This window comes from Octopus bimaculoides, chromosome 10 (genome assembly GCF_046866305.1).
Source record: "Octopus bimaculoides isolate indiv1 chromosome 10, ASM4686630v1, whole genome shotgun sequence".
NCBI lineage: Eukaryota > Metazoa > Mollusca > Cephalopoda > Octopoda > Octopodidae > Octopus > Octopus bimaculoides.
The window spans coordinates 90,635,991-90,658,633 of NC_142937.1; the positions used below are offsets into that span (position 1 = coordinate 90,635,991).

The 22,643-nt window shown below is 37.7% G+C and overlaps 1 protein-coding gene across 1 annotated transcript; it reads left to right on the forward strand.

Moving 5' to 3' along the window:
* The first annotated feature begins 787 nt into the window (after positions 1 to 787).
* Positions 788 to 16,698, forward strand: LOC106869398 (uncharacterized). Its single transcript, XM_014915121.3, has 11 exons — positions 788 to 945; positions 5,630 to 5,686; positions 7,453 to 8,214; positions 9,186 to 9,297; positions 10,686 to 10,772; positions 11,662 to 11,715; positions 12,545 to 12,642; positions 13,237 to 13,338; positions 13,978 to 14,056; positions 15,027 to 15,251; positions 16,397 to 16,698. The coding sequence occupies exons 1-11, from the start codon at positions 871 to 873 to the stop codon at positions 16,462 to 16,464; spliced, it is 1,719 nt and encodes a 572-aa protein (XP_014770607.1). The 5' UTR covers positions 788 to 870; the 3' UTR covers positions 16,465 to 16,698.
* Positions 16,699 to 22,643: the final 5,945 nt, after the last annotated feature.

The window sequence follows — 22,643 nt, forward strand, 5'->3', positions numbered from 1 at the left end:
TTTATTCAGACATCCTAGACCACATTCAGAAAAGGGCCATCCAACTGATTGGTATGAGGTCACTCACAGACACATCTCCCACCTCAGGCCTACTGGTGAGCTCTTCCTCTCTCTGATTTTTGTATGGTACTATAATGTCATCTGCTCCTCAGAGCCAGCTGGGGTCATTCTACCTCACTCATATTCTGACCCTATTTGCCTCTTGTCCTCTCCCCTACTCAGGGCCTACATCAAGTGTTACCTTTTTAAAACCTTGAACCCTCTGGGATTCCCTCCCTGTTCATGATCTTCCTCACAGATATTGGCTTGCAATGGTTCAAGTGGAATATTAACAACATCAATATCGCAGGTCATGCAGGGCCTGTGAAGGCCTTGGGAACTGCCCCTTTCTCTGAAACTAGTAAAATAAAAAATTAAAAAAAAAAAAGTAACTTTATTCCTCAACTTAAATTGTAATTTAGCCAGGTTAGTGAAGCTATCACTTCTGTCAACTGCAGAGAAAACGAACAGGAGAAATTGATTTACTATCATCACCATCATCATCATCATCATCATCACCAACAGCAATATTATACCATCCCAGTCATCACAACCAGTTATTAATGTCACCCATCAACCACTACCATTGTCATTTACCATCACTATCACCATCACCAACACGATCAACATCTCCCACCAAAATCACTTTCGTCACCCCGTCACCCTCAATCACCACCACCACTATCCTCCTCCCTCATCATTACATTCGCTGTCACCGGAAGAAAGAGGGTGGCGGGAAAGGGAAGAGCTCTCTAAATCGCAAATCCAAAGTTTATAGTGAATGTCGGCAGAGTTACGTCCCTTGTCAATCTGTTATCATCAATAACAGAAATGGCAGATATAAATGCTCAACAGAAATTGATGAAATGTCGAGCTTATTTAGAAGGCAATCCAACCGACGTTAAGGTTAATATCAACATTAATATTTAAAAAACAAAATCCATTACGTTACAGTTCATTGTTTTTATAGATTTCCATTTAGATTTAAAAAAACACATCGTAAGCAAAATTATAGATATTTCTTTATTATTTTTATAATTTATAGGAAAGGACCCATTCTTCTTTCATCGTGTTTATATATTTTTCCATTCGATCTTCTTATGATTTTTCTATCACGTTAGACTCTTCGTTGATTGTTGGGACTAATTAATATTGTTCAGGTGTGTATATCCAACCCGATTACATGTTTAACTTGGATTCAACAAACACCGATGACTATTATACACACCAAAATGCAATATATTTGTGTCGTTATATATACATTTCTATTTCAATCGCCCCTCCCTCTCTTTATAAATAGAAGTGCGTTTATCTCTATATACCTACAGTATATCTATCTATCTATCTATCTATCTATCTATCTATCTATCTATATGATTGTAATGTTATCTACCTGTCTTTCACACACGCATACATATATACACACACACACGCATACATACATACATATATATATATATATATATATATATATATATATATATATAACAAATATCTATATGTAAATGTGTGTGTTTCTGCAGTTTAATTTCTTAGCAATTCTGAGTTCGTTGTAATACAATACTGGAGATGATAATTGAAGTTCTCTTCTGAGACGAGACTTGTTTCTGTTACGATTCCTGGTTCAAACGTTTTACATCTCTTTACGTCACCAGAAAATTTCCCTTATATAATAAACGAAACTACCCACTCTCTCTCCTCCCTCTCAGCGTCGTCCTGATCTGATTACAAGAAAAAAAACTTTTGCACTATAAACCTAACCGGATATGAGCTAACAATGGTTCGAATCCAGTTAGGGTTGGTTAAAAAGTTGGGTCTGTTTTGATTTTGATGTCGATCAATTATACCATACTCATATCAATTTTAAGGTCTTGTCTGCAAAGGCAAGGCTTCAGAAATTAAGATTCCACCCAAATGGTTTCGATTTTCTGCCATAGCTGTTCACTTTACTTTCGTATATTTTTTATGTTTTCAAAGTCTAAAATTTTCACATACGATTAATTTATTGGCTACGTAGGGTATATATATATATATATATATATATATATATATGTAATATTATTCGAATTGTAATTGCTACATCTTAGTCCATATGAAGCTGCTTATTATAATCAGCAATAAAAGTTAATGTTATCAAGATCAATAGATCGCAGACTATCCGGTGGATACTATTAATAAGTTTTGTCCCAAAGCGATCGCAATAAGCAGCTTCCACACACACTCTGGTGTGTGTGTGTGAGTGGGTGGGTGTATGTATGTATGTATGCATATATGTGTGTCATTATTCAGTTTATTTCAAGGTTTCTTGCTAATAGAGAAAGAACCGGTTTCTAACCTAGATCCAAGGCTCCTTCATTGGAATTTCAACACCAACAACGGTATTTTTGTATGTATATATGCAGACTTGTATGTTTTGTTTTATGTATGTACTCTCATGCATATAGTTGCATGTCTAGACATGTTCATATATACTTAAATGATAAACTTCTGGAAAGTTTTACAGATTTTTACAGTTCCTGTGGTGGCTTGAATCTGTAATCTTCAAATCAGCTTTCTCCTTTCCAGTTTTGAGAAGCCTAATTTCTCAAGATTGGTGTTTAGGCAGTGTGTTACATAACCCAGTGACCCAATAATTACAGGTATAAATCTGAACTTGTAATCTGGATAGAGTAACAGTAGATTTTTCAATAATTCAGCATAGGTATTTTCTTTTTTACTGATCTTTAGCTCTATGTTAACATCCGCTGATTTCCACAACTGTACACAGTTTCTCTTTATCCCAAATCACCATCTCAGTTCTATTGTCTTTACATTTTACTGAGGTTTTCACTGGGATATTCCACCAGCACTCCTTTTTATTATGAGAGGCTATGGCTTCTACCACACTGTGGGTTCTTATTTCTTTGGCCTTGGGGTTATCCTTCTGATGGATCTCATTATATAGTGTCCTAGCTACAACATCATGTCTCATCGGTAAATAATACTGTGGTATGTATGTATGTATGTATGCATGCATGTATGCATCAATCAATCAATCATCGTCATCGCTTTAATGTCTAGTTTTTCATGCTGCATGGGTCAGACAATTTGTTGAGGCAATTTTCTATGGCCAGATGTCCTTCTGTTTGTCTTCCCTTGTTTCCAAGTAAGGTAATTTTCCCTCATTGTTGAACATGTTTTTACAGTAGATTGTAAGCAAAAGGCACTACTTTACAGTGTCAAGACAAGGAGACACCTCCTTGCAAAGGTAAAAGAGTAAAAGAGTATGTCTATTAAAGGTAAAAGAGTATGTCTATTACAATTGATATACACGGGTGCTGAAATCGGAAGGAGAATAAGAGCAGGATGGAAGGCATTTACAAAAAACTGCCCAAGACTCTATGTGCCAGACTCTTCAACAGCACTGTCCTACCTCTGTGAGCTACTCTGAAGAGGAGAAAAACATTGATTGGCTACAATACAAAGGGCAATAGAAATATCATTGCAAGAACACATCTGGAATAAGATAATTTGAGACTGGTGTAGAGTGAAATACTGACAGCACAAGTTCTGGTGGGGCTGGATATGCTGCAAGATTCACAGACAACAGGTGGACCCATGCAATTGCTAAGTGGTATCCAAGAGAAGGCCTCCATGATGATAGGAAGGTGATTTAGTCAAACTATTTGGCCAAGGAAAAAAATGGTGCAGTGAAGAAAGAATTGGAAACATATCATCATCAAAGACATGTAATAACATCTGATAGTCTGGTGAGACAGTGATCAGTGCAACATGGTCTGTGACTACAGAGGAATTGCAAAGGCTTGGAAGAAATGAAGCTAGCATGCTCCACTGGATGGGTAATATCAATGTGCACACACGACTGAATGTAAATGATTTAAGAGGAAAACTGCGTATAAGGGGCATCAGATGTAGTGTTCAAGAAAGGAGACTGCTAGTTTGATCATATTGATGGGGATAGCTGCTTAAAAAAGGGGTGAGAAAGGATCTTCAGATGTTAGGCCTCACTGGACCTCATGTGCAATTTCAGTGTGTATGTTTGACAGTATGTAAGCATCTTAACAGAAAAAGTTAGGCATAAGAGGTATCAGATGTGGTGTGCAAGAGAGATGACTGTCCTGGTATGGTCATGTAATGTGTATGGATGAGGACAGCCATGTAAAGAAGTGCTGATCTCTAACTGTGGAGGACACCTGTGGTAGAGGTAGACCCAGGAAGACATGTGATGAAGTGGTGAAGCATGATCTTTGAACTTTGAGCCTCACAGAAGCAATGACTGGTGACCAAGACCTTCAGCTATATGCTGTGCTTAAGAAGATCCCTCAAGCCAAGTGAAATTGTAGTCATAGCAGATGCTGGTGTCATGTAACTGGCACTCGTGCCATTGGCATGTAAAGAGCACCTTTTGAGAGTTGGGCCTCATGGAGGCAAAGTGGCTGAGTTCTTTTCAAGCATTGGGCCTCATAGAGGCAATGACTAAGAGTTTTGGCATTATGTTATGTTTGAGGAGAAGAGCCATCAAACCAAGCAAAATCGTAGTTGTAGCAGATACTGGTATCACACAAATGGCACTTGTGCCAGTGGCATGTAAAAACACCCATTATACTCTCGGAGTGGTTGGCATTAGGAGGGGCATCCAGCTGTTGAAAACTATGCCAAATCAGACTGGAGTCTGATGCAGCCTTCCAGCTTACCAGCCCTGGTCAAACAGTCCAACCCATGCCAGCATGGACAACGGACACTAAATAATGATGATGATGATGATATATATATATATATATATATATACATGCAATAATTATACATATAGGCGTAGGAGTGGCTGTGTGGTAAGTAGCTTGCTTACCAACCACATGGTCCCGGGTTCAGTCCCACTGCGTGGCATCTTGGGCAAGTGCCTTCTACTATAGCCTCGGGCCGACCAATGCCTTGTGAGTGGATTTGGTAGACGGAAACTGAAAGAAGCCCGTCGTATATGTGTATATATATGTGTATGTGTGTGTGTGTTTGTATGTCTGTGTTTGTCCCCCCAACATCGCCTGACAACCGATGCTGGTGTGTTTATGTCCCCGTAACTTAGTGGTTCGGCTATAGAGACCGATAGAATAAGTACTAGGCTTCCAAAGAATAAGTCCTGGGGTCGATTTCTTCGACTAAAGGCGGTGCTCCAGCATGGCCGCAGTCAAATGACTGAAACAAGTAAAAGAGTAAAAGAGTATAGGATATATGTATAGGTATTGCTTCAAGATGTGTCATCCAACCCATGTCAACAGAGAAAACCAGATGTAAAATGATGAGGATGTTATATACATGTATGTATATGTATCTTATAAAGATGATTATGCATCAGTGTGTATATACGTAACTGAAATAACTTCTCTTTCTATTCACCTCCCTAAACTTACACCATTTCTAAAGGCAAGCACTTTGTTGAAGTAATGGACTGATTATTTTACTTGTTCATCAACCAATGTGTCTATTTTTCTTTTCTCTATCAAATTGATGTTTATCATAAGTTTATCTTTAAAAAGTGTGTATTTTTAGAGCATGAATTAAACAATTTTTTTGATTTCTTGATTTCTCATTGCAGTTGCTTTACATTTTTAACAAATTATTACGGTTCCCAGTTACTATTGATATTTTACAGGTAAGAACATTGATAATTATGTTTATTCATTGTGTTATTATTCTAAGGTGGTAAGCTGGCAGAATCATTAGCGTGACTGGCAAAATACTTAGTGGTTTAAACCTTAATACAAAAAGTCATTGCTTTATTTTTCTTGCTCATAGCACATATTCTGCTTGATTTTATGCTCCAGCCTTATTTCACAGTTGAATGGTTAAAAATAGGAAGGGTATTGCAAAGTTGAAAAAACAATTGTGCCAATAAGAAAACCGTCTCATTTTCTTTGATGGCGTAGGTTGAATAGGTTGTTGCAGTCCAAGTCAGTCCTTGGTGAGCTCCCTAGCTGGGTCTAAGGTTCTTCATTCAAATCTAATCCAGAACCTAGTGCATATCCTGGAAAGTTCTGAACATCTGATGACAATCAGGCAGCAAACTATAGCACAGATATATAACAATAATAAATAGTAAATACACACTTTAAAGATGAGATTGATTGTCTTGTTAATTGTAATGTTAGTAATAACAAACACCTGAGACATTGAGTTAGATGAAATGTCTATCGATCCACTTCATTTAACAAAACAGAACACAAGTCCTATATCTACTGTGATTAGTAGTAGCGAAAGGGCATCTATTTTTATTGGCTCCAGTAAAAATGAAATAATTTCACTCATTTTTGGAGGGTAGGCACCCATAACTACTGCAGGTTGGTGAAGTTGATGATGTTGCTGTCCAGTTTCAACATCTGCATTTCGATGCCTATAATTGTGTATTCAGCACTGTTGATAATTAATTGGAAAAAAAGTTTATCAGAATGGTAAACTGAAGAACCATATATTTTTTGTCTTTTTGTTTGTTTTTAACAACTTGACATGGTTACCCCTTTTGATATTAACTTACATGAAACAACCTTTAGTTGTACGATACAAATTGCCTGTTTTAAATTGATCTAAATTGAAACTTTCCATTAAAATTTTGTGTCAAACTATATTCCAGACACAATTCTAATAATGAAAAAGTTATTGTAATAAAGCCTTCATTATTTTCAAAATAAAAATTGAAACAAAGGTCAATAAATACCATGCCAGTCCAAACGGGTGATTTTGGGAATTATTAGAGCATTGGATGAGATGACTTGTGGTATTTTTTCTGTTCATTGTGTTTTGAGGTCAAATTCTACCTAAGGTGCTGATGTGTAGAGCTAATTACTCAACTACAAAAGTGCTCTGGTCAACCTGCAGTTGGCCAATGTTGGTTTAGAGACAGGTTGGCTTATAGTTAGAACCTCCATTGGACAAAGTCGACCATTTATCCATAGATGTATGTATAGGCTTAGGCAAGATTTTTTGAGGAAGACTGCCAGTTGCCCATGTTAGCATGTCTCCCCTCTCCATGACACCGGTGTTTAGCTAAGGGAACGGCTGCTGACTTAGGCTGATACAGTTTGGCACTGGTCTCGTCACAGATGTTGCTGTCAGAATGTAAAGAGCCAGAGCAGATACCAATCTTCTAACCTTTGATTTGTACTTTTTGTCCTGAAACTATGCAGGACAAAGGTGACCTTAGGCAAAATTTGAATTTAAAGTACAAAGAGTCAGAACAAGTGATGCAAGCCATACTGTCCGATGCTCCAATGACTTCACTGCCTTGCTGGGCTTATAACCACCATAGATAAGTTGGTAATGGTATGCTGAAGCCATCAGTCAGCAGTAGAACAACACTAATTGAATGGAACTAATGTAGGTAATGTTTTTTCTTATGTTATTGTTTTTTTGTCATTTTGCCAGATGACTGGAATTGGAAAAGCTGTCAACTCATTTAGAAAGCGTGAAGGTGAGATTGGGGAGAAAGCACGAGCAGTGGTAACTTTGTGGAAATCTCTAGTGTCAAAACAAGAAAACAATCTCACAGACAAACGGTCAGTAAGTAGTAGTTCATCTCCATATAATTCCACATCCACGGAACAATCTGGCAAGACTTCATCTGATGATGAGAAAACCACTCCTTGCCGAACAAAACGTCAGTCTTCTCCTCAATCTTCTCCTCAATCTTCTCCTCAACCAAGATCTTCCACAAAAGAATGTGATAAAACTTCTGAAAATATCAAAGAGAGGAAAAAGCACCAGAGCAGCAAAAGCAATTCAGAGACTTCCCAATCACCAGAAAAGAAAAACAAAACTGCCAGTGATTCAAGCAAAGAACATCATCACAGTTCAAAGAGTAAAAGTGAGTCTGAGAGCAAAACAAAAGTAAAGAAATCACAGAATCTCAAAGGGAAGAAAAAATCTGCAGAAGATGGCTTGAGTTTTGAGGACTTTATGAACTATGATGATTCATCAATGAAGAAAAAGTTTAAGAAAAGGAAACATGACAAAGATGATAGTAGTAAGTCTTCAAAAGAAAGGAAAGAATTGAACTCTTCTAAAGTTAGTAGTAAAAGTCATTCTTCAAAATCTTCATCTTCTTCCTGTTTACAATTAAGTAAAAAATCCAAAGAGCCTAAAAGTAGCACATCTCAGGTTTTACATGTGCCTTCAGCTTCCAAAGAGGTAAGTCTTAAAATCATTTTGTTATAATTAAAAGCAGCGGATGATGAATTGAACTGATAAACACAGTTCTATATTTAAGAGATGAGGAATTATGTACATTATTTACATTTGACGGATATTTGTCCCCATCTTGTTTGTTGTGAACACAATGTTTTGGCTGATATACCCTCCAGCCTTCATACCAGGTGTCTTGGGAAAATTTTGAACCTGGGTTCTCATTCTAAAAAAAAAAAAGGACCATGGGTATATCTATCCCTCTATCATACTCTAACCTCTCACCTGGCATACAACCACTTGCCTTGGTCCCGCTCTCAACTAAGCGAACCTTGTCTTGCAAGTTTCTCGGTGACCCCTGTAGTGCCATGTAAAACAGCACCTGTGCCAGAAACAGTTAAAAAGCACTTGTACCAGTGCTACACTACCCATAGCCCCCAGTACTCTCTGCACAGTGTTTGGCATTAGGAGTGACATCTAGCCATAGAAACCATGCCAAAACAGACAATTGGGATCTGGACAGCACTCCAGCTGGCCAGCTCCTGTCAAACTGTCCAACCCATGCCAGCATGGAAAATGGACGTTAAATGATAGTGATGAAGGATCATCAGTCTTTTTTCAGAATAAAAGGGCAAGAGAAAAAGATGTAGAGAGTTTAGTAATGAAGTGTAGAGTGTATCGATTTTTCCCTCAGCGTCTTTTCCTTCTCTTTCTTTTGTTCTTCTAGCTAGAAGGATGTATCATAACAGAGAGAGAGAGAGAGAAATGGTGTGTGTGTGTCTGTGTTTGTGTGTATAAGGAAGAGAGAGGAAAAGAGAGTGAGAGAAATGGGAATAAAAAGGGAGTAAGGGATATGGGAGAAAGAGAGTGATCTGAAGTATTTATGTATTGCTATTTTAGGGAAAATGCAAAATATATAAATGTTCTTTGAATTAACTAATCTCCTGGTTCTGTTCCTTTATCTTTGATTCTTCCAGCTTCTTCCTTCTGAATCTGAAATATTGAGTTCTTTACCAGAAACTCAGGCCCATTACCATCCATGGAGACTCAGTGATGCTAACAAAGTAGAACGGAAAGCAGTGACAAACAGTAAGTAACTTATCAATGAATTGATACGGTTTTCGGTGTAAATTCCTTTCTTATCAAGTCTTTTGTGTGATGATGAAAAGCTTGGTGGAAACAGGGCCACACTGTGAATGTTCCTGACCCTTCCAGTGTAAATGAAGCCTAGCACAGGCCTGGCTGCCCTGTTAAGAAATTTGCTTTGCAACAACGTTGTTTAAGGTTTGATCTCATAGAGCACTTTGAGCTAATGTTTACTACTGCAACCAATGTCACATGAGTGGATTCTTATTGATGGAAACCTGATGTGTATATACATACTACATATGCACATACCTAAACATGCACACACATGTGCATTCTGTTTGTGCTTGTTGATAAATTCACCAACTGAAAGAACTCAGTACATTGGGGTGTTATGAATATTTTATAAGCAGTGTCTTAAATGGTATCTGACAACAACTTGAGTTTCACATCTGAGGGCAGATATCTGGCTTGGTTTGGGTCAATCCAAAGTCTCTCCACCTTTTCCAATTCTCAGACTGCCTTGTTTCATTACACAAAATAGCTGGTGGTAATGTGAATGACTGATAAGCAAGGCAGGTGGAAAGTGCTGAACAACTTTTGGTAAACAAAGTGAAGAAAAATATTGCTGAAGCCTTCTTGGCTTGATACAAAGAGGCATTTAATTCTATTCATCACTCATAGTTGCTGGAGATACCATACTTAATGAAAGCACCTTAATTGCTGCTATTGAAAGTCTCTCAAAGACCAGTTTAACATTCCTTGAATTTGTGACTGGATGTAGAAAGGTTGTCTTCAGTACTTTAAATCTTTCAAAAGCAATATGTCACAGTAACAATTGATTTTTCTTTCTGTTATGTCTAAACGCTACTGCTATCTAGCACCTTCGGATGATCTCTACTCAACCGCTTCTCAACTCGACTGCTACTCAACACACTACCACGGCTAGGCCACCTCTATTTATATGTCTTGGGAGATCCTACTTCTTTACCTGGGGGTGTCGACACAACACTTTCAGTAATTTTTAATAGTCTGGGCAACTGTTCTTTGCAAATAGTAGTCCTTTAATGTTGGTCCAAGTCACCAAGTGCCCTTGAGTCACCTGTAGTATTGTCAAACATTCATAAAATGTTAAAATCCAAATTTAGTGACTCACAGCATCTGTTGGCCCTGGGAGAGAAACAATTCTTGAACCATTCTTTAAATACAGATTTTGCAACCAGAGCTGGGAACCATTGTTATGTCAGTTGTAAACATGTCAATCTTCAATTTTTATCCTCTGCTAGATTTCAATATTCACATACATACATTTATATACACACACAAACACATATATATATTTGAGGTTTCTGTTAATTACTGGGATGTCCCTCTCGTTTTTTTCTCTTTAGGTGGTGATGATCTCGATTCTGTGCTTATTGGAATTAAATCAAGAACACGAGAATGTGTGTATTCTGGGAAGAAAGCAGCTTTAAAAGGTAACTGGTTTCATTTTATACACTCTACCCTCATTTCACTTATATATATCCCGGTCTTACTTCATACATACTCTGGACTCATTTTACACATTACCCACTTTACCATTGTATTTCTTTGTGCACTGTTATGAAGTAAATGATTCAACTATGACCGAATATATTTTTATAACAAATATATATTATTATGTAGCTTTCAAGTTTTATTCAGCTGTAAGTCCATACATTCTTCATCCAGTTCAGGCAGCTCTTTGGGGGCCTCTGGGACTGATGGGAATGAGGAAGAATTTTATCCACAGACCTGATCCAAATGTTTGTAGCCTCTGTTAAAAGAATCCAATGTTTCTATATTTGCATTTTCTTTTTTTGTAAAAGTTAAAAAAATAAGGATGTTGTCAATCAGTTTATTCAGGGCACCAACAGCCTGGGTAGTTGTAAAAAAACAATAGAATAAGGCCTTAGCTAACCAAGAGTGTGAGGATAGAAGGCCTTGCTACTGTTCTTTTCTGTGAGGATAAGATATAAATAAAGGGTTCTAAATTGCAAAGCAGTGTGTTTGTGTGAACCAGGGTGTCATTGGGGTGGGGTTATGAGAATGTGGCTGAAATGATACTGGTACATTTGACCTGAGTGACAATGAAAAGAAACAAACATAAAAGCTTTCCTTTAGGGGTCATTGTTGACTGAAGAATAATTTAACTATTTATTAACACGTGCACAGAGAGGGAGACAAAAGATTGATGTAAAGTTTTGGCTAGGGGTCTGCTTCTCAGAGAGTGTGCATGTGTGTGTGTGTGTGTGTGTGTGCGTGTGTGTGTGTGTGTGTGAGAGAGAAGGAGATGTAATGTTCTATTATTTAACACACTTACACTATATATTTTTTCTATTCTAGAAGTACCAACGTTATTTTCTGCCTGTATTCAAGTCCTGATTGAAAATATCGATGGTAAGAGAGATCTTTCGTTTTATTAGAAATTGAAAATATTTTATACTTTACTTCCTTTGATCACTTCCATTTATTTAAACACACACACACACACACACACACACACACAATAATACTGAGTTAAACCCCCACTTTTGAATGGAAAAAGTCAAAGATGTTTGCAGATGTGGGTTTGAGTCCCTTCTCAGCAGCCTTCAACTTTTCCATCCAAGGAGTCTCATCATCATCATCGTTTAACGTCCGCTTTCCATGCTGGCATGGGTTGGACGGTTTGACTGAGTGCTGGCGAGCCAGAAGGTTCCAATCTGATCTGGCAGAGTTTCTACAGCTGGATGCCCTTCCTAACGCCAACCACTCTGAGAGTGTAGTGGGTGCTTTGGAGAGATATTACTTACCTTGGAAACAGATGAGGGCTGGTGACAGAAAGAGCATCCAGCCATAGTTTATCTGCTTTAACAAATTCCGTCTGACACTTGCAAGTATGGAAAAATGGGTGTTAAAACAGATGTGATAATGATGAGAGAGAAAGAGATATTCACACACACACTCTTGTATTTATGAGTGTGTCTCTATCCACGTCTGTTTATATTTACTGGTGTAAACTAGTGTATCAAGTTACCTCCCTTTATGTCTTAAATATACACAATTTAACATTCTGATAGGCAGACGTAAGTAAAGACGTTGATATAATTGACCAAATTCCTTGAATTCAGTGCCCCAGCATGGCCATTATCCAATAATTGATAACTGGAAAAGTGTAAACCAATTTGAGATTTTTTAAAGTTTTGATTTTATTTTTGATTTCTTACTTAATTTTTTATAATTGCAGGTCTTGAATATGTTGGTGGTATACCATTTCAAATCCTTCAGCCAGTTCTGGAGCGCTGTACTGTATCTCAGCTTTATACTTTAGAAGACTACAACCCGGTAAACACAGCTTGTTCTCTGCCCTCCTTAGTAATTCCTTAGGAATTTCATCAACATCCATCATTATTCTAATGTTATTGTTTAGCCCCAAGTCAACCATGGTCTAGTGTAGCTCTGATCTAAGTCATTCCAGCTGTGACCATCTAGTTTTTTTTTTATTCAGATGTAGCATACCTAGGACTACATTATGTTTATTTCCATTTGCTATGGTGATAGGATGGGTTGAAAGAGACTTAGCTGCTATTTCCAGACTGAAAGACACTTAGCTGCTATTACTGCAATACTTGCTTCAGGGTTGAGATATTTGCCTCTTTTAACTGAACATTAAATAGAAATGACGTTTACATAAAATATGAGTACGTTTATTCTTACATGTTTCAGTTACTGGACTCTGGCCATGCTGGGGCACTTCTTTGACGGGTTTAGTTGAATAAATCATCTCCTCCACTCATGTTTTCAGCCTGGAAATTATTCTGATTAAATGCTTTCATAAAACTGCTGCTTCCACTAGTGTCGTTGTCTTCATCATCATCATCATCATTTCTTTTTATCCATTAAGATATGTGTCTAATGATTCCATGTCTCTACTTTCAGCATTTCCTTGAAGACTCGGACAAACTATGGAAAATTCATTGTCAACGGAAGTTTCGTGGTTATGAACCAGATGAGATGGAATCCTGGAGAGAAATGTATTTAGTAAGAATGATTTGTTATTAGGTAGTATTAGCTCTCAGAGATTTGTCTTAGAATGGTAATGGAATTCAGTAGCATTCATGCCCACTTCTCTCTCTCTCTCTCTTTCTGTTTCTTTCTCTGTCTGTCTGTCTCTTTCTTTCGAGGGCATTATCAATGTTTTCAATGAAAAAAAACGTTGATTTTTATCTAGGGAGCCTTTCCCTATTTTAGGGACTTTTTTGATTTATAAGAAAGTGAAGCAATTAGAATGTAAGAGCATGAGAGAAAGAGAAAGAGAGAAATATTCATATGACATTACATGCATGAATTGATACACACACACATACAAACACAAAGACACAGACATACACACAGACACACACACAGACACATACCCACACATGCATGCACACAACACACACACACACAAACACACAGAGACACACACACAGACACACACTAACACAGACACACACGCAATCACACAGACACACAGAGACACACATACAAAGACACCCCCCCCATCTCCAAACAAAACACATAAATATATCAAAGATACATTTCTGCTTATACAAAAAACAGGCTGACTCTTTATTTCATGGTTGGTTTAGCTGTAGGAAGCTAAGACATTTTATTGTAATTTTGTTTTTATATTAACAGAGAAAGTTTGATGAGCGTGAAGCGAAATTAAAAGTGGTTAAGGCTAGTATTTCAGCCTCAATGTCCAAGGTTACTCCAGGTAGGTAACTTGGAATTCTTTTCACTTTTCTTTGTTTTTATAAGTTGATGAGAAGAGAAAGTGCAGTGTCCATCTCTTCTTCATGCCCTCTTTCTCAAATTCAATGTCACTTCTTGCTTTGTTCTGTGGTATTCTATCCCTTCATTTGTCCATTCTAAAACACCCACCGTAGAGATTCTGTACTAAAACTTCTGACCAGTTTCCCTTCCCGTAACTACTTCTAGAACCTCACTTCCTCTCTATGTTTTTCCCTGCAGCCTTTCAAACTGAAAATTTGGCAGTGGCTGTGAGGCTAAAATGATGAACTTCTGACCTGATGGTTGTAAGTTCAAACTATAGCTCTTCTGCAACCATTGTGTTGTTCACTTTGATATATGACACACAACTCTGCATATTTCATAGTTCGATGGTCAACAATCAAAAGGTCTCCCAGCTGGAAAAAAGAAATTGTCTCCAATCTGAGTTTATAAGGTGTAAAATGGCTGTAAAGCATCAAGAAATACTACAACATTTAAAAAAAAATTTTGTTTTATTTGAAATGTAAGAAAATCAAAAATTAAAATGAAAGCTTCATGTTTTGTATCTGATTGTCTAACAGCAATATCGGTGTATTTGAACATCTTGGTAACTTTGTTATGAATTAATAATACAGCAACTGCAATACAGAATTTCAGATGAAACCTCTTGCCAAATTTAAGCAAGAGAGAAATAACCAATTCTCAGATCAAATCTCTAATTAAAAATATACAAGGAGGATTAATAAAACCTCAGATTTACACATAATTTCAGATGAAATCCATTACTACAACTCTACAGTAGCAGGCATAAAGAAAAAAATTCTGATTAAATTTCTTTGCTAAAAGTATACAGAAAAAAACCTGCAAAAATTGATATCCTTTTAATATTTCAGATTCAAAAAATATTTTCTCAATGATGGTTAGTTTTTTTTTTGTTTCTCTGATTTTTTTAGAGAGAACAGTTAAGATGGCATTTGTAGAAGCACCTGCAAAACCTCCACGAGAAGTTCGTCGTAAGCAGTTGAAGTATGGAACAGGGACCATCACTAAGGATGCTTTAGGCCCATATCGTACATATAAACCGGTTGTCAATAACAAACTTCAGGCTCCCACTGCTGCCTCCCACATCTCTGCAGGTCCTTCTTCAGCGAGAATACAGGTTTCTCAACAACATCGCAGTAAGTTGACCTTTCTGCTTTATACATTGCGTTGTGCACCGAGCACAGCACCCAGCTTTATACTGTTGCCTAGTCCTTGGGTTTGTTTAGTGAGATTTATCCTGTTGTAAGTATTCAAATAGAGCGTGAGTGGAAATGCTTTAAAATTGAGAAAAAGTTAACTTATTAATTCACAATACTAAGTTCAATATTTCTTCTTAGTATAACACAGAGAGGGAGCTTTGTCTGATCAAATCACATTCTATCATCTTGGGGAAGAAAATGGCATTTTGGATAATGTAGTGCAAGACATATTTCGAAAATGATGGTCATGACTGGAATGCCTTAGATCATAGTTCTGTTCTGTCAAGACTGGTTTGTGGCTGGAGAAAGATGAGTTCTGTCTCTTTTGCCCTACACACACTAATTGAAGACCTATGTATTTAGTGGTGTCCCTATTGATTTAATATGGTATGGGGCCTTTCAGTTGCTGCTGTTGTCGTCATCTGTTACCTGTCTAACTGTTTGTCTGCTTTTCCATTCTGGCATGGATTGGACAACTTTTCTGAAACAGTTTTTGTACGACTAAATGCCTTTCCTCTTGACAATCCATTTTATTGCCTCTGACAAGTAACTGGTGTACTTCTTCAACTGGTTTACACAGTTACCAAAGGGAAAATTGGTTTGTCTATAAAGTTCAGACTTTTGAAGAAATATTTCTCTCCCTTTAAAATATCCAAAGAAATATTTCCAATTTCGAAGAAATATCTTTTAAGTAAGAGAGATATTTCCTTAACAACAGTTATAATTTATAAGAAAGCTGTTCTGACAATTTACGAAGTAAACACCACAAGTCAGAGACGCACATTAGGTCACTCTCTCCATCAAATCAACATTGTCTGAACAGGTGGTGCACAGGTGTACCTCACGTCAGGTGTCAAGGTGATTGTAGAGCAACGTGAGGTGAAGTGTTTTGCTCAAGAACACAACACACCACCCGGTCTAGGAATTGAAATCATGATCTTGCGGTCGTGAGTCCAACTCCCTAATCACTATATATGTGTGTGTGTGTGTGTGTGTTTGTGAATGTTCTTTTTGCTTCTTAATTGGATATTATTGTTTGTTCATATACGACAACTATATCTACATGTTTCTTTCCATTTCAGCCACAAAAGTCATTGCACCAATGATGCAGAAGACAATGAAAATGATTAAAAAGATGCAGAGACGATGAAAAGAAAAAAAAACCCCACTTGAAAAGAATGATTATGACAAAATCATTTGCCCTTAATATTTTTTCTCAAGTTTTTATTTTAATTCTAACTTCACGCCCTCTCTCTTCTTACTCTCTTCAAATCCCTCGTCACATTTTAAATTATCATTTACCTAATTTATATAAGTTTTTTTTATAATTTCTATATAAAATTGTATAATAATATTTTTCTGATTTAAAAAAGAATCAAATTTTTTCTTTCTTTCTGTTTTTTTTTTGTAACTGGAACTCTTGAAAATGTATTTTATTTTAATACATTTTCTCCTGTTTGTTTAAAAATAATTGTAGATATCTTTTAGAGCTCAGTCAATGTTTTGTTTAATCTTAACTTGGGACCTTAACTTCTTTAGCACGAGTTACTTTTGGTGGGCCTGCTATAAATTATCATTAATACCATTATTGAGAATGGAACAAAGAAGTGTTAAGCTCCTGGCAAGGCAAGTCAAGTGGTTTGGTTTCAATTCCTAGCCAAAGCCAGCTTACTTATGCCATTAACATCTTTGATAAACACATTAACATCACCTCCTCCCTTCCTCCAAAAGTTGCAGCCTCGTGGGTAAGTTAATGATCATCATCATCATCATCATCATCATCATCATCATCATAATAAGGATGGTGGATAGCAGAGGTCTGTGGAACAGTGGGGGACAAAATGCCATACAGTTATGACCCTTCATGTTCTTAGTTTAAATCTCTCTGGGTTTGGCCTAGCCTTTCTTTCTTTTAAGGGGTTGAAGTAAGTACTAGTCAAACACAGAGGTCAGTGGAATCAACTGTTCCCTTGCTTCCAAATTTCTGGTCATGTGCCTCTGTTAAAAACCATCTTCCCCTTCCTCAGCATCATCCTCATTGTCATTATTAAATTTGAAATATGCAAATTATGATAAGAATTATGTAAATATAATTTACATCAAAGGCCGGTCTCCAGCTTCTTTACAGTGAGCTGTCATACTTTATTAGCATTTCAACAAGCTAACCACATATTTAGATTCTCAGTCTGAAAGAAAGACATTCTCCCCTTTTTTCTTATAGTGCCAAAGATCACATGACAGAAATTCTATGAAATTGACTAGTCAACGAGAAGGGGTATTGGGTGGTATAACATCCTACATCAGTGCTTTGTCTTTAATGAATGGCACTGCAGTCACATTGTCCAGACACAGTCTGTTGGCATTGAAAACATTTGATGGTTGTTTTATTTTTAAATTCCTTGTTGGGTAGTGGATTGGTAGAATCATTAGGAGCATTGGACAAAATTCTTTGCAGTATTTAATTACGACTTTTTACATTCTGAGTTCAAGTCTTACTATGGTTAACTTTGCGTTTCATCTTTCTGTGGGTTGATAAAAGTAAAGTACCAGTTGTCTTTCTGGTGTGTGACAAAATAACTAAGATTCAGGTATCCCATAAAACTGTGGCCTTGATCATATGTCAGAAACAACTGGCAAACTGACAGAATTATTTGTACATCAAGTAAAAATGCTTAGTAACATTTCTTCTGGTTGTTTATGTTTTAAGTTCAAATGCTGCCGAGTTTGACTTTGCCTTTCGTCCTTTGAGGCTCAATAAAATAAATACCAGTTGGAACATTGGGTCGATGTAATTGACCAATCCTATCCCCCAAATTTCAAATCTTGTTCTTATTTTAGAAACAATTATTATTATTATTATTATTATTATTATTATTGAGTGAGAGAGCAGTGCATGCCATCAAAGTGACACTGGGGTACAAATATACGAAGCCCAATATATCCATCATGACTACCCATCTGATAAGGGTACACCAGGCACATGCATCACAGCCATACGTGTGTGACATGCTGATCTAATATCAAGGTAAACAGTGCATGACCTTACGGGTGGGGGCCCAGTTAGAATTTTCTTCAGGTTGAGCCTGTCCCACTCAAAAGGTCCCTTTTGAGTTTGTTTAAGGCTGATGAATAAAACACCTGTTTCCAGAGGTGAATTACTTAAACCCCAAAGAATTCCTCTCCACACATGGCTATGATGCTCTCTCACTACTCCTGCTTGTGGTCAGTGATGCACATATCGTCAGCCACCAAGGGACATGCTCAACTGGTTAAGGTCAAACAACTGACAAACAAATCTGTGGTATTGAGCAGAATATTTGCTGTAGCCCATTTTTTATACCAAGACAAAACAATGTACATGATAACACTTATAATTAGTTAAGATCCGAACCATGAGAGCCACTGCTTGGTACTGCTGCTGCTGCTGCTGCCGTTGCTGTTGTTGTTGTTGTTGTTGAGGAAGAGGAGGAGGTGGTGAGCTGGCAGAATCGTTAGCACACTGGATGAAATGTTTAGCGATGTTTCACCTGTTGCTACCTTCTGAGTTCAAATTCTCCTAAGGTAGACTTTGCCTTTAATCCTTTCAAGATTGATAAATTAAGTACCAGTGAAACACTGGGGTCGATGTAATCAACTTACCCCTGCCTTGTGCCTATAGTAGAATAGATTATTATTATTATTATTATTAAAGTGATGAGCTGGCAGAATCATTAGACACACACATGCGCACACACATGCACACACACATGCACATACACACACACACACACACGTATATATATATATATATATATATATATATATATATATATATATATTGTATACAATGGACTTCCACACAGTTTCCACCAACCACATTCTTTTCTACTCTAGGCACAAGGCCTGAAATTCTTGGGAAGGGGGCCAGTCGATTAGATCGACCCCAGTACGCAACTGGTACTTAATTTATCAACCCTGAAAAGATGAAAGGCAAAGTCAACCTCAATGGAATTTGAACTCGGAATGTAAAGACAGACGAAATACTGCTCAGCATCTCGCCCGTCATGCTAACATTTCTGGCAGCTCGCAGCCTTTCCATCAACCACATTCACTCACAGGGCATTGGTCAGTCTAGGACTATAGTAGAAGACACTTGCCCAAGGTGCTGCACAGTGGGACTGAACCCAAAACACTGCCATTTCAAAGTGAGCCTTGTAATGTACACATGCATTCCTTTGTTAAAATTCTGTGATCAAATCTTGCTTTGGCTGACTATTTTTTTTTTGAGAAGCATGGAAGCAACAAAGTCAGTTTTTGTGAACTTTGAACATAGAATGTGAAAGGTTTGAACTAGGAATCTGCAGACTTTAAATCTGGTGCTCAACTGATCTTGTGGGTTTCTCGCTTGAACTGCACAGATGAACTTACAACATAGTGACATAGGGTGTAAGGGGCTGAGCCACTTACTAGCTTGTAGTTCTTGTTCAAATACACTGTGAGCATTTTATTTTGTATTACATCATCGTCATCATCACCATCATCATCGTCATCATCACTATCATCATCGTCGTCACCACCATCATCGCCATCATCTTCATCATCATCATCATCATCATTGTTTTAACGTTCGCTTTTCCATGTTTGCATGGGTCAGGTGGAATTCGTTAAGGCACATTCTCTACGGCCGGATGCTCTTCCTGTTATCAAACCTCATCTGTTTCCAAGCAAGATAATATTTCCCCATGGCCATGCATGTTTCTATGGAATATTGGAAATTAACAACACTGCTAGTATGACAGTGACACTTGTTTACAACTATCATGCAATGTCAAGGCACAAAACACACACATACACACACACATACACGCATGCTTACAGACATATGTATATAGGACAGGCTTCTTTCAATATCCATCTACCAAATTCCCATACAAGGCTTTGGTCAGTCCTGGGGCTATATTAGAAGGCATTTGCTGATGGTGCCATGCAGTTGGATTGAACCTGAAACTACATGGTTGGGAAGTGAACTTCTTAACCACACAACCATGCCGACACCTAACACATCTCAGCATATAGAAGTAGGTATTAGCATATGTGCCACAGCATGGCCACATTGTTAAGAAGTTTACTTGGTAACTGCATAGTTTCAGGTTCAATACCACTGCATGTCACCCTAAGCAAGTGACTTCTTCTCTAACCTAGTTTTGATCAATGTTTTGTGAGTGAAATTTGGTTGACAGGAACCATTTGGTAAACCATCAGGAGGGATTGATTTTCATCTTCCGTACTGGACTTCATTACTTGGTTGTTGGGTGTCTCCAGTAGAGCACCCATTGCTACAAGTACTGGCAGCCTCTGCATTAGGGGAAGAAGGTGTTCTAGAAGATCTTGCTAAAACATAGAATTGAGCATTAAGCCTATTTTCTATTGACCTCCATGTTACATGGGCATCAATGGACATTGAAGCTAATGTTTAATGTAACAAAATTCTGTATTATGGTAGGATTTTCAGGAAAAACAGCACTTCTATAATAGAAGATGCTTATATTTGGGACAGATCTCTGGTCCGAGGATAATTTTCTCTTTTGTTTCCACTCATCATGGAGGCCCCGAAGAAAGGTCACGAACTCTCCCCTTCCTCTTACTAAATCGTTAAAAAAAAACCCTTCATCTCTTCCTCCCAGATGGACTGGTGTTGTTATCAAGAGGAAGGTTTATCTTATGGATTGTTCAGTGTCACAAAAGCTTGTGTGTCCCAAGGGCTACTTAGCTGTGTTTTTGAGATTCTGTTATGAGAAGACATGCAGAAATAAAGACAACAATAGTAGCTAAATACATAATGTTATTATTGGCTTTCATGTCACTGAAGACTGGGTCTTTGGAATCGTTTATACCACATCCCTGGCTATATCATCCATTAATTCCTGCCAGGCCCTCAGTTAATAATATTTAGGCTCTTGTATCGTAAAAGTTTAAAGAAATAAAAGACATTTTTTTTTAGTCTGAATATGTAGATGGCATTGCAAGTGAGAGGCGTGAAACATCTCAACCAGTCATAAATAAATAAAAATTCAAGTAAAATAGAAGAAAAAATAGTTTTCTTTTTTTTCATTTGTATATTTTTTATTTATAAATAAAATTTTTGATCTCACCAGTTATATATATATATATATATATACACATAAATAATGTAAAAATGTTAATAATATATATATATATATATATATGATATAGTTCAATGCTGAGAAGTTTCAAGCACTCTCCTAATGGCCCACAAACAGACTACAATCGGAATATACAGGACCAGGGTTTGTGCGATCCCAGTCGGAGTCGATGCGTGACCTGGGTATCCACACGAGTAATGATGCATCATTCTATGTGCATATTACCAAGATGGCAACACTGTGCAGGCGAGCGGCTGAATGGATTCTGAAATCCTGCAGAACCATGAAAAACGAAACCATGCTACTCCAATGGAGAACTTTCGCTCCCAGTCGTCTGGATTATTGCTCCCAACTGTTGTTACAGCAGAGCGTCGAACTGGGGGCGGAACTTGAGGCACTTCAGCGCCACAAAGAAGGTTGACCAAGGTGAAACAGATGCGGTACCGGGAGAGGCCACAAGAACTGAAACTCTGTTCTCTCTCCCTTGAGAGATACGAAAGATATGCAGAAACGGAAGATCCGGGAAGGTCTAGCTCAAAGCTATAGCATCCAGCAAACTGGACGGCACTGCATAGTACCAAAGATTCCGTCTGGAATAAGGACCCAGTACTATAACAGCTTGAGTTCCAAGGGTCCACAGCTTTTCAACATTCTGCTAAACAACTTGAGAGATTTGCGAGGTGTAGATGAGGAGGCCTTCAAAGAGCGCCTGGACAAACTTTAATCTGAGAAACCAGATGAGCCCACGTTGTGGCAGGAGGCATAAAGAAGAGCTGCGCTGTCCAACTCACTTCTTCACCAGAAAGAATTCCTGAAAGAGAACTAATCACACTAAACGTAATGCCTCAGCCTCTGCTTGAAATCAGTGAAAAGTAAAAGATGTGGCTGTGTGGTAAGAAGCTTGCTTCCCAACCACATGGTTCCGGGTTCAGTCCCACTGTGTGGAACCTTGAGTAAGTGTCTTCTACTATAGCCTCAGACCGATCAAAACCTTGTGAGTGGATTTGGTAGACTGAAACTGAAAGAAGACGAGTGATTGGTAAGAGCTGTACAAGCCCTGTACAGGTATGCTGTCAGTAAGGTGAGGGTTGGCAACGAGTATAGTGAAGAATTCTGGGTAGAAGTAGGGGTTCACCAAAGATCAGTCCTCAGCCCCCTCTTATTCATTATAGCCCTCCAGGTAATA